This window comes from Miniopterus schreibersii (genome assembly GCF_964146895.1).
Source record: "Miniopterus schreibersii genome assembly, chromosome: 6".
Classification (NCBI taxonomy): Eukaryota; Metazoa; Chordata; class Mammalia; order Chiroptera; family Miniopteridae; genus Miniopterus; species Miniopterus schreibersii.
Window position 1 is genome coordinate 87,924,215 of NC_138107.1, and position 13,229 is coordinate 87,937,443.

Sequence of the window (13,229 nt, forward strand, 5' to 3'; positions counted from 1 at the left end):
AGGGATCAGAAGAAGAGCAGAGGCGAAGGGGCAGAGGGGAGAAGGGGAGAGACGCCTTCTGGGGGACTTCCGGACAGCATGTCTCCCAGGCGGAAGCACCCCCAGGGACAGCCCCAGGGGAAGGTCCACTCCGCTGGGTCAGGAGCAGCCTAGGACCACTCATGGGTTTGTCTTTCCACGTGATCTGCCCGTGTCGCTGAAACGCAGTGAAATACTGAACTCGGGTTTGGTAATTGCACCATCTTACCCAGGCCTGAGTTGAGGATCCGTGGTGCCCCCCCTCAGGCCGCATTCGAGGTGTTCACTGCGCCCCACTGTATCCATCCCTCGGGCACCACCCTCATCTAGGCCCTCAGAACCCTGTGAAAAGTTTACTGATTAACCTCCTTGCCTTCAGTTTGCCACCAGCTTCAATCCCCGTGGCAAACTGTCTCAGCGCTAACAAGCGGCTCTAACATGTATTTCATGCGTCCCCATGTTTGTAACCGGTTGTCCTCCTCTCCACTGTCTGCAGAATAAAATCTAAGCTCTCCCCCCGTCACTGGAGCTCAATGTGGCAACGGGGGAACCTGTCCATGCTTCAGCGCTCCGCGCCCCCCACACACATTCCCATCCACGTCCAACTCAGCCGAGTCCCGCACAGACACCTCGCTGAAGCCACCAAGTAGCTGTGTCCCTGTGTTACACCGGGACATGGAAACCTGTTCCTTAGAGGGCCAAAGAGTAAGTACATCAGGATGCCAGGCAGACCAGGCCGTGCCAACGACTCACCCCACCCCCGGGCACCAAGCAGCAGCGAGGAGACGGCATGTGCAGGAACGGGTGGGCCGCTTTCCAATAAAACTTTATTATGGGTGCAAATGTCACGTAATGTTCACGGGTCACGTGATACCATTCTTCTGATGCTTCCCAACCATTTAAAAACTTAAAGCACATTCTCAGTTTGTGGACGGTACAGAAGCAAGCGAGGCCACGGGTCCCTGTTTCTCGGACCCACAGCTTCCCTCTGCACCTTTCCCTCGAGGAATAACTTACGCTCAGCAACCTCCAGGGCTCCGATCTTAAGTGAACTGTCCACTGAGTTTTGACATATGTATACAAACATATTATCAGCACACAGAGCAAGATACGAGACATTTCCAATACCTTAGAAAGCTTGTAAAAAACGCCCTACTAAAGTCTGCCCTCTTTTTGTTTTAAAACCATCTCTCCTTTCAATAGGCCTGCAGTAGAGAAATGCCGGCAACGGGACTGGACCACCTAAATTTACAGTCGTGTAGCTTTCAATGAACCTTCCGATACTGTTCACCATCACGACCACGCAGAACATATGTGTGAGAGACGTGGGGACAGCTGATCAGAAACTCCAAAGGCCACTCTGAACCGCCCCTTCATTCCCCGGCGTCTCCGCCAGCATGTCCTTACCTGGGCCAAGGTGAGCGTGGTTTGCTGGCAGGAGCTGCAGCGCACTCTGAGTTTTCCTGGCTGCACTCTTTGGCAGGGGCCTTTGCAGTAGACGTAAAAGCTGTTGTAGGCTGGTCTGCCTGCTGTGGAAACAAAAAAGCAAAGGAAAGAGCCCATCAATGCAGAGCCGAATTGAGACAAACCTTAGAACCAGCTCCTCGAAATGGCCCCGCGACGAAGCCCAGTCAGCGACCTGCTGCCAGGAGAGCCTGCCAACGAGATGGAGCTGTTGCTGCTGAAGGTTTAAGAGGACGGGGGGTGTAGGGACCACAGGGACTTAGAGGCCAGCCCTCCGGAATTCCATCTCATGCTCCCGAGCACAGCTTTCACACCAGGACACATGCCACCCAAATAACACATGGTCAAGACTCAACGCTGGACAATCAAACAGCAGTAACTAAATGTCTCTGGTCATTCCTGTCGACGGTTGCCACACAGGGACAGTATTATTCCCCAAAAGGGGGGGCCTTGTACAGGGGTTCACACTTCTATGTCTGCAAAGAGCTAACTTTACAGAAGTACTTACCAGTGAAATAACCTCCTTTAAATTTCTAAAATCACTAAATGCTTCTCTTAATCCTTAACTTGCTTCTTGCTGGGTAGGAGTCACATAAGGTCATACACAAAATTTTATGTAAAAGTTTGCTATTACCATCAAGAGCATCTAGAAATAACATATAGTATTTTTTATCATTATGAGCGAAAACCTTTAGGCTCCCAAATGCATATGGTTTACTGAAAACAATTAGTATAAAAATCATGAGAAAACAAACAAAAAGATCCTAAAGCCTCATGAAGCTCCATCTGTTCCATTAACTTACAGAATGACCCTTTGTAGGCATATTGAATGGTCATTTGTTCAGGCATCTTTATTAATATTATAGGTGACAATACTTCGTAAAACGTAAAGCACAATAAAGATGTCAAGTGGCATATTTTTATCACGTATTGGCAACATTTTATAATCATTAGTCTCCAGGGATTAGTATTTGGCTTCCAGTTTTCATTGAGAAAGGGCAGGTTATACATATATCTTTGTATGATAAGAAACTATCATATTCTGACCCCTTTTTTGGTAACTTTAGTGCCTTAACGTGCAAGATATTCAAGTCGATGAATATCCCACTGTTATTAGCAATCTAATAATCACATGAACCATATTCTTAAGGTTTCGTACATATCAGAAACGTAACAGATAGAACCATATATTGAAGTTATAGAAATACCGCGATAACTGACGGACTATCACAAGATCACAAGAACGGTGACAATTTTAATGTTGGATTAAGTCGAGCTTAGTGAAGGAGGCAGAAGCCTTATTGTTAAACCCTTTATCAGCAATATGAACAAATCCAATTTCATGATTTTTATAACCCACTGTAAAGGTTAAACGATTTTTGAAAGGAGGGAGGAAAGGGATGGGTGAAGGAAACGCTCGCGAAGGGGAGCCACGCTGCAGACACCACCTTGTGGAAAGAGCACGTCCCCCAGCTTCACAGCAGGGCCGGGAGCATCTCAGCAACTGCAGGCAACTAAGTGGCTCCTCAATCCCCTGGGGCAACAGCAGCGTTTGCGATACTAAGGATACCCCGGGCAGAATCTGAAGACGGAACCCTCCCACCTCCCTGGGCTGCGGCCTTCGCTCAAGTCCTTGAGAGGCCAGTGGGAAAATACTGCAGGCCGGTGCCGAGCCCCCGCAGCCCACGCGGTGACACGCCATCCATCACACAGCGCGTCCCGGGGCGGCCGCCGGCCGGGGATTAATGGCCAGTCTCAGGAAGATCAAGGTCAGGCCAGTCCCGGCTACAGCCAATTCCAGGCTGTTGGCTCTGCTGGGCCAAGCAGTCGGGGCTTCAGGTAAACCTTGAATCCATTTTCTCCCCCCAGAGTGGCCTCCCCGCCTAGTTGGCTGCATCACACTGTTTAAACTTGGCAGGCTTCTGCGTCACGCTGAGCTTCGAGCACGCGGGACGGGGCGGGACGGGACCCAGAGCGAACGCCCCGACGGCGATCTGGGCGGTGTTCCCACCGCCCGCCTGAAGGCCTAGGGTACAGACTCCTGCATACGGAGCCAAGGCTCCCAAGGCAACAGCGAGGCGAGTCTACGATCCAAACACCTTTCCCGTAGGTGTCCAGCTGTCTCCAGTCAGCGGCATGAATCCTGCTCCTTTCACTTCCGTTTGGATCTTAAAACCGTTCTCTCTCCTGATCGGCTCTTCCACGGGGCAGCCCCTCGCGACCCCAAATCATCAGAGCAGCTTGTGGTGCAGGTTTCCCTCCTTCTATTACAATAACTTCTCAAAACTAGAGAAAGATTTCAAAAGCTTTTCGAACTACCTCCTTCAGGGTAATTTACCGACTGTGAACATTAGGCATAGTCAGTGTACCATCTTGTACGCAAACACACGTACACTACGGGGAAATATTTTTCACTGAATCATTTGTAATTCAGTTGCAGATATCACAGTGCTCACCCCTAAGTCCTTAAATATCCTGAAAAGTGACACCCCCCCAGTAAAACATAGAGCTTTGGGAGGGGTTTGTGGTTCTGCCGTCCAGGTCGCAGACTTCTCCGGTCCTCCGAGCACACCTTACGGGTCACCGCAGGGTGCGCAGGCTGGTCAGAGGCACTGAGCCAGAACCTGGGGGACTCTTTAGCCGGAGGAAAGCAGGTCCCCTCACTGCAGACTCTACGGACCCCTAGGACAGGACTACAGAGCACAGCGCACCCCAGACTTTACCTGCCCTGCCCTCGGCCTTCCTTTCATGGGGCGTTCTGTGAAAATGCAGGTCTCAAAAAACCCACAAAAACAACTGAAGGAAGGGTTCAACCCAGTTTGTGGACTTGCTCTCGACAAGCCGAACCGCTGAGGCTTACACACCCGGCTTTACCCAAGGCTCCCCAAGGGCCTGCTGACGGTCCAACTCTTCCTCCACCCCGAGCCAGCGATAAACTTACGTAACTATTATTCTGCGAGCCAGGGGCTTAGTCGACTGGTGCAATGATTTCACAAAGCAAAGTATGTGCACTTCCTTCTGAAGTGTTTTTTTCTTGATAGAGGTTAAAGGGTCATAGTTGGGACCCTCTGAAGTGTGAGCTGCTGTGCGATCCAGGCACCCACAGAAACGCCCGTTTCCCCAGCGTCACAGTTTCCTCACGGGCTTCAGTTTCCCTCTCCCGCTTCGTCCGGACCCCAGGGCCCTCGGCCGAGCCTCCTCTCTTCCTCTCTCTCTCTCCCTTTCGGTCCCACAGCTGCCAAAGCCCCGCGTGAAGCCCCTATTTAAAATATTACATATCGTTGGCTTTGCCTTTTTGAACAGCCAGCACGATCTGCACCGCTTTCATTTTTCTCGCATGTATTTTAATAACGAGCCTCAGGCCCGAAGCCATTGTTTAATAAGACAAATGGACACGTAAGAAAAATTCTGATTCGGACGGAAACTTCATTAACCTCAGAAGTCTTCATCGCCGCTTGTCCCAGGCGCTCGGGAGTCTAACTGCTGTGGGACTTTGTTTCGGGGTGGCAGGAGGCAGTGGGATTCCACCCGTTTATCAGCGACACTCTGCCGGGCTCCCTCGGGTCTCTGAGACGGGCGCCTCGGCCAGTCTTTCCCCCGACATCTGCCAGAGCTCTTGCTGCCGTATTTCGGGGGGCGGGGGGGGGTCATCCTCCCGCTGTGCTTGATGACATTTGCCGGAATATACGCCTCATGGTTCAGGTGGGCAACAGACACAGACCAAACGAACACAGTCAGTACCAGGTTTTTGGCACAACCGATTTTCCTTTTGCTGACCTGAAGTGGTGCATTAGTTCCAGCCTGACCGATACGCGTTGCATTGGCCTAAGGCAGTTCCACACGAAATCCATCCACCGTGGGCTTCGGGGACCATCCCTTCTGCGTGGCACCTTGCTGTGGATCATCAAAAGGACATGTCCCTCCAACGTGATATAAATTTCTGAATAAAAATTCTGCCTCCTAGTTACCCCCCGGTCCTGCCTTTTCTATGTGTGGCAACCTCCTGCATGTCACACTGCACCCGGTTTCAGACAGAAACTGCTAGCACGGCTCCTTGATCTCAGTAAACAATAAATGTTTGCCAGGCTAAAAATTCTCCCATGTTTTAAATGATGTGGAAGTTATCAGGTGTGGCAGTGTGAGGGCAGAGTTTATATAAAATACAATGTAGTTCTGACACCAACACTTAGAACTACGCTCCACCGGCCAAGTACACTGGACTAACTTCACACACCCTTCCAAACAAGGGCCTATCATATTAGAAATCAATACCATTGATATTATCTTAGGACCACAACGATTATTAGTATAATAAATGCAAGAAAACAAAAAGGAAAGAATACTTTTAAAATTTTACATAGGGCCCGGCCGGGCGTGGCTCAGCGGTTGAGGGTCGACCTGGGATCCAGGCGATCGGGGTTCGATTCCCGGTCAGGGCACATGCCTGGTTGAGGGCTCGATCAATGACTCTCTCATCATTGATGTTTCTATTTCTCTCTCCCTCTCCTTTCCTCTCTCTGAAATCAATAAAGATATATTTTAAAAAAATAAATAAATAAAATAAAATTTTACAGAGGACCCGGGATAAGGACATGTTGAGTGGAAAGCTGAATTCTGAAAGCTCCCAGTAGAGCTACTCGCCCTGCACGGGCGCTGATTTCAATGCTCGCCCAGCGGCTGCTGCCCCCCGCCTGACCCAGCTGCACCGTCCAGGACTTGAACAAGCCCCAGCCTTCGCCCCGGCCGAGTAGCCCAGGTGACGCTGCGCCATAAACACCTTCCAGGCACACGGCCGTCCGTCCCGGGTATGTGCTTTCAAACGTGTTCAGCCATCCCTAGGGAGCCTCTGCCCTCAGAGGTCGTGACTCAGTTCCCTGTTTCTGTGCTGGGTCTTTCACCCGTGAACCTGCACAGTGACCTCCTCTGGTGACACATCTGGGGAAACCACTGATGGAAGCGGATGCCTCCGCCTGGATTCTGGCTGTTCTTGTTGCTGTTGCCCATTTGTTTTTTCATTAGTTGCGTGGAGCATGGTTTAAGGATTGGTTCTAAATAAACAACCACCTTCAGCGCCAGCCGGGTAATTCTGACGCTTACTCTCCGCAGAGATGGGCCCCGGCCGGGTGCGGCGAAGGCGGGAGCCAGGGAAGTCGCGGCTCTTCCCAGCCCCGAGCGGACGCCCACGACCGACTCTGCTTAGATGGAAGAAACTCCAGACGCTGCAGATGAGCGTCTGGAGTCCCTCAGCACGACTCTATCCAGGTCCCGCCCAGCTCTGCCGTCACCTTCGCCCATCCGTGGACCCTCGACGCCCGTTTTCTCCTCTGCGAGGTGGAGATGATGGTACAGCTCACGGGCCGTGTGAGGACTTAAAATAGAGCAACACAGGGGAGGTGCTCAGCAGGGTCTGACACGTGGCAAATGCTCGGGGCGCGTTAACAATTCTCGTTTGCCATCAAAATCTTCAGAACTCAAGTTCCTCCCAAACCCTCGCGCCTGGGAGCTCAGGTGGCCACTTCCCGGCTTTTACAAAGTCTGACCCGCGTCACTGTTTCCATGTTAGACCTGACTCTTCATTTCTGGAAATAGCTGAGGGATAATTCTTCTTAAAATTGCCTCAAACCCAACCAAATCCTTCATGATAATATTTGATAATATTACAGAACCTGAACCATGCTGGGAAGTCCTCAGACTGATTTAAAGTTTACCAGAAGCGCATTTCCTTTCCATGAATAATTCTTTTATTATTGTCAAAGAGATAAAGATGGACTGTAAGAAAATTAGGAATGGAGAGAGTGAGCAGTTACACGGGCCCGGTCTAGTGGATGAAACCTTCATGCTCGCTGACGCGCTGAGAAGCAGAGTGCTCCCGAAACCAAGGCTGTTTTTATCTCGCGGTTGCAAATGGAATTCCCGGGGCTCTGAGACGGAGCCGACATTTCGTTTCACCGGGAGGCTTCTAACATGACTGTTCATTCCTCTTTATTAAATGGGTTTTAAAGTTGATTTGAGAGTGAGAGAGGAGAGAGAGAGAAACGTGGATCAGGTGCCTCCCCAGGACGGAACGGCAACCCGGGCCTGTGCCCTGACCAGGGATCAAACCAGGCGGTCAAGCAACCAGACGGGGGGACCGGCGCCGTCTTCGAGCTGGCGAAAGACAAAATCGCAACAAACTGACCCTCACATGACTTGATCACTGTGACAACCTAGCGAGGAAAGATCTTCCAGACCATCAGAATGACACGCAGGCGGGTGGTGATTTTGCGGGGTCGGGATCCTGACGCGGAACGTTTCCCAGCTTCCGTGATCTGGCCACGCGAGATGAATGTTGTCAAAGGATTAAATACAAATTGGTTATAAATCCCCATTTAACTGCTCCGTGTGGGGAAGGCCGTGTGACAGCACCCATGCTTGTGTCAGCGTGAAGACCATGAAGAGTCGGATTTCAGCAGCACTGAAATGGTGGTTTATCCTGTGTCGCGGGCTTCAGATGAGACCACGCCGTTGGTGGCCATGGCTGAGCCTCTGAGCAAGGCTGAGAAAAGCCGGGGGCAATGGACTGGCCCTTCTGGGCTCCAGGCGGGCAGGCGGCCGCGTCCCAGCAGCGGGAGTCACTGTTCGCAGGGTGCGCCGTCCTTCCCGGAAAGGTACGCCCGCTGGGCTCACGGAGCTTCTGGACTGATGCAAGAAGCCGCCCTCAGAACGGTCCTTTTGAACCCAGTTTGCCTGACGACTGGGCGATGACCCGAGGATTCATCCCGCCCGAGCCCCCCGGGGCTGGGTGGGAGCCGGTTCCGATCGTGCGGCCGGCCGGTCTCTCTGCAGCTCCTTCGTGGCCCTGAACTCGGAGGCTGCGCTGTCAGGCGGCCAGGCGGCCGGTGGACGTCCTCTCGCTCACCCGGGAGCTCGGCAGCATTGGGCGATGAGGCCGGGGGCGCTCCTGGGATCGCAGGAGTCAGCAAAACCCGACTTCACGGTAAAGCTCGTCCTTTGGCTATGCGTTTCGGCCTTGGCAACATCATCTCAGGGGGTAAAATAAAGGCTTTGGATCAAACAAATGCTTCAGTGATTTAAAGATTTATTACGTTAACTTTGAATTGTGGTAATTATCTTGGCATCAGAATTACACCAGGAGAAGCCTGAAACGGACTTAATTTGTACATAAGTAGATAGATCGATAGATAGGTGATAGATAAATAGATATTTCCCTTTCGACTCCACCAGGGGAAGGCGAAGGGTGCGGCCGTCCAGAGCCCGGGAAGGGTTGCCGCAGGGGCCGGACGAGCCTGTTCTGAGAGCCTCCTGCCAAATCCACACGCCTGGGGCTGGAGCCTGGGAACCGGAGACTTCCTCAGCTTCAGTCGGTGGTTATTTTCGAAGCTCACCTGGCGATTCTGATGCACAGTGAGGCATGGAAGCCGCTTGTAAAAAAGATTCATGAGGCTCAGAGGTGGGCGTGGTGGACAGAGAATAGTCATTCCAGGGGGAGGAAGCGCCCTAGGGTGGGGGTCCCACTGAGACGGTGCTGGGACCCCGACGACGAAGCCCTGCGGGGACCTGGCGCAGCAGCAGGCGTGGGGGCTCGGGTCCCCTGCTCCAGCCCACCCAGCGAGGTCCTCTCTCACCTCCCTCTCCGCCTGCTGCGCCCGCCGCCTCCCCGCTCCGACAACGCTTCTCCACAGGCCGGCCGGAGGCGCAGCGCATTTACAGAAACTGCCCCCGAGACTCTGCCACAACCTCGCCGCTCAGAGGTCCGTAAGATATTCTAACCGCTGCGCGGGCCGCGACCACACTGTTCAGTGAAAGTCGTAACAATCGACGGCCATTTGCCCGTCAGCCCATCGTTTCCGCCGCTGTCCATCGCTCCTGGGTTTATCTCATCTCTGAACCGAGCCGCACGTTGCAAAATCCGGCCGAGCAGACTCCGTGTCTCCCGTCTGCCAGGAATGATTTCCACTAGGGGTGGCCAGGAAAAGGCAGTGTTAGGAATAAAACGCCTCCCAGTTTTAAAATAAAGATGAAAAGCCACGGCGCCGTGCACCTGTCCTCCCCGGCACGGAGGGGAAAGCGGACTTTATGACGATGTCCTTTTACACTGTTTGGGAAACGGGAGCTACAGTTACACCACTGCTGCCTCAGGGGCTACTGTTTCCTGCTCTGATTCTTTGGGCAGGAAGCAAATACACTTTAGACATCAAATAAGCCGGCGCCGGGAGTGTGCCTGGAACCCTGCAATGAATGTCACTAACCTGGGAGAAATACGCACGCCCCGGCGGCCGCTGCACAACCGCCGCCACTTTGCGTGAAAATTAACTGTAAATGCCTTTCACGCTCAGTGGGATGACTTTCAGATCCTGGCGTATAAGAAAACCGGGAGAGGGGAACATCTCTGTGTCCTTTCCCTTATGCCACTTGGTAATATTTTTAAAAATATTTTTTTAATTGATTTTTAGAGAAAGAGGAAGGGAGAGGGAGAGAGAGAAACATCGATGTGAGAGTGAAACATGGATCGGCTGCCTCCTGCGCACCCCTTACTAGGGGTGGAGCCCAAACCCCGGGCATGGGCCCTGGCCGGGAATCGAACCTGCAGCCCGTCGGTGCTCAGTGTGACGCCCAACCCACGGAGCCGCACCGCGCAGGGCACAGCGTTTAGTGACTCCGATGGCACCCTCCGTCTCCAGCAATCGACACCATTCATTGAGCACCTGCCACTGTGCTCGTCTGATGTTAGGTTCCGCTGAAGGTCCCTGAGACGTTTGTATCTATTTTATGGGCTTTATGATGGAAACTCCGAGTGTCAGGAATGTAATCTCCCCGGGGCTGCGGCGGCTCTGTCAGCGTGGTCTGCTGGATTTAAACTCTCTCCCTCCGACTCCGCGGCCCTTGTTCTTTTGGCCACGGTTCACCCCAGGGCTCTGAAATCAGGTTGGCTGCTTGCAGGGCAGCAGAGAAAACAAAATCTCACGGTCGCGCTGGGAGGGGGGAGCTCGCAGCGAAGGGAAGGCTGGGCTCAGGAGCCGCTGGGTTCAGACAGCAGTGGGCTGATTATCAGCTGTAAGATTTGGGACAAGTATTTACCGTCCTAAGCCTCCCCGTCTTTATCTATGACGCGGAGATAAGAAACGCCTCAGGTGGTGCCGAGAGCAGGAAGGGAGGGAAAACACCAAATGCCGGCAGGCGTTTCCAAGTGACAATGGTTGGGGGTGAGCCCAGCGAGGCCAAAGAGCACAGAGGAAAGCTAAATAAAGGTAAAAAGTCACAATTCAGGGTGAGACGTAGAAGGGGGTCGGCCAACTGGAGAACTGGTCCTGGTGGGTCCCGAATGGGCCCCTGTACGTGGCAGGGGGGAGTAACTCGGGGCAGCACATCAAATCCCTGAACCGTTCACGGTCGCGGACTTCGTGGGGACTTGGGAGAGGGTCTAAACAGGCAGGGAGAGACGGGGTCCCCGATAACTAAGCGCTGACCGTCTTCCTCACCCCGTCCTGAAACAGGTGCGAGGCGAGGGGTTCACAGAGAGCACCTGCGCCCCGATCGCCCCACACGGTCTGGCCAGCTGCCCCTTCTCTGGTTAGTGCTCATTCCCAAGGGGTTAGTGAGCAGAGAGAACAGGAGGGTGACCTGGGGGATCTCAGCATCTTCTCATGATGCCAGAGCGTCTGGGCCTCCGTCGGGTTTGGAGAGGCGATGAGAATCCAGACCGCGGCCTGCGGCCCACGGCTCAGGGCACCTCCATGTGATGTCCCGGCGGTGTGGCCAGAGCTCACACAACCCTCCAAATTTCCCAAACGCTGTGGTCTCACAAACCACAGAGTGACACAGACTGTGCTTGCCTGACATTAGCTCATCACTAAAATCAAGATGATTGAAAATATATAAAGCTTACAGCACTGTGGGGACAGAGACAGGGACTGCCGACACATTTCTGCACTGGCTTTGGAGGTGTGAGCATTCAGATGAAGCTCAGAACATTCTGAAAGAGAGATTAACAGATGCACATGAAGGGAAATTATGCAAAATAACCAGCATTTACTCTGTCACTTTGAGGTCCCAGTGACATTATGACGGTGACACGAGTCCTATCACGAAGGCATTTCCGGAAGAATCAATAGGACTCGGACACCGACTCCACCCCACAGTCTTTCCTGACGGTGGTAACGGTTTCTAACATGACACACGTGTGTTTGCGGAGGAGGCGATGAGAGTAGATTCTACGGGGTTGTTTTAGACTAAAAGAGATTTTGGGTTGAATCCCAAACTTTCAGTTTTGTCATTACCCCGGGGCGATATGGGAGGCAGAATTCCACGGCAGTCCCCAAGATTTGGGCCCTGAGTACCCACGTCCCGTGTGATCCTCTCCCCAAGTCCTACGCCTGCGGGGCCTGACTCGTGCCAACAGCCCTGTGAGCCTGGAAAGAACCCAGCAGGGCCGGGAGGAGGCACCTGGGTCGCAGCCGGGGAGCCCCGAGCAGAGGGCCCGGGGGGCCGAGCCCAGACTCCTCACCCACCGCGGCTGTGAGGGCAGAAATGGGTGTGGATTGAAGCCGCTAAGTTGGTGGGGATTTGTTACTCAATAAAGACAAATACAGGCAAGTCGTTTACTTAACCTACCTAAGCAAAGGTTTTCATACATGTGGATGGAGATCACAATAGAAGGTCACCGAGAGAATCTGATGTGATTAAGCAACACCCTCAGCACGCGCCCGACATATAACAAGAGCCTGGTGCAGGCAGCTGAGAGCACTGTCGGTGGTGGCAGAGCACTGCACAGCGCCCAGCTGTGCCCGTAACAAGCGGAGAGAGGCACCGGGATGGGCAATAGGCCTGTGTCCCATGAACTGGCATTTACATAAACTGTATCAATGTATCATTAAACCCATCACACCCACACATGCGATTCTATTGGCTTGCCCCAAATACACACACACACTGCTCCGGGAACACCAAATTATTCCCAGGCTACAAATACGCCACATTCTTCTGCCTTTGCGTCCGTTTCCCGTGTCCTGTCCTTAAATGTCATTCCAGTGTCACTACTAGTAACATTGATTCATTCTTCAAAGCCAGGCTCAGAGTGCATGGCATTCACAATGTCCAAGAATTGTTCCAGTCACTTTGTAAGTAGTATCTGACTCGGTAACAATTACGTAAAATAGATGTTACCATTATCTTTTATCTCCTTCTCTAAGGACCGGGAACGAAGCCCAGTAAGACCAATTAGCCCAAGTTCAAGGGGCAGAGCAGGGTTTGAACTCGGGTGGTGGATGCCCAGGGTTTGAACTTATTTTTGAAAATCAGTGAGAATATCTAATCATAATGCAGATAAATTATAGAGTGAATGAAAAATATGTTTAAGTTTATATAAATATAAGCTACATAATAATTAAAATTCTGAATAGACACTTCTCCAAAGAGGACATGCAGACGGCCAAGAGACACATGAAAAGATGCTCAAGGTCACTAATCATCAGGGAGACGCAAATTAAAACCACAATGAGACACCACCTCACACCTGTCAGAAAGGCACCATCAATAAATCAGCAAACAAGTGCTGGCGACGGTGTGGAGGAAGGGGAGCCCTGGCGCACTGCTGGTGGGAATGCATTTAGGTGCAGCCACGGTGGACAACAGTGTGGAGTTTCCTCAAAAAATTAAAAATGGAGCTGCCTTATGACCCAGGGATTCCACTTCTGGGTTATTAGAAGAATCCTGAAACACCAATCGAAAGAATATATGCACCCCTAGGT

At 52.2% G+C, this 13,229-nt stretch overlaps 1 protein-coding gene across 5 annotated transcripts in view; it reads right to left on the bottom strand.

Moving 5' to 3' along the window:
* PRKN (parkin RBR E3 ubiquitin protein ligase) overlaps nt 1-13,229 on the bottom strand; it is a 618,945-nt gene that overhangs the window by 374,495 nt on the left and 231,221 nt on the right. For all 5 annotated transcript variants that reach the window (XM_081141126.1, XM_081141124.1, XM_081141123.1 and 2 more), the window contains exon 4: nt 1,426-1,547. In XM_081141126.1, the coding sequence (XP_080997252.1) occupies nt 1,426-1,547 (122 nt within the window). The remainder of the gene's footprint in view (nt 1-1,425; nt 1,548-13,229) is intronic.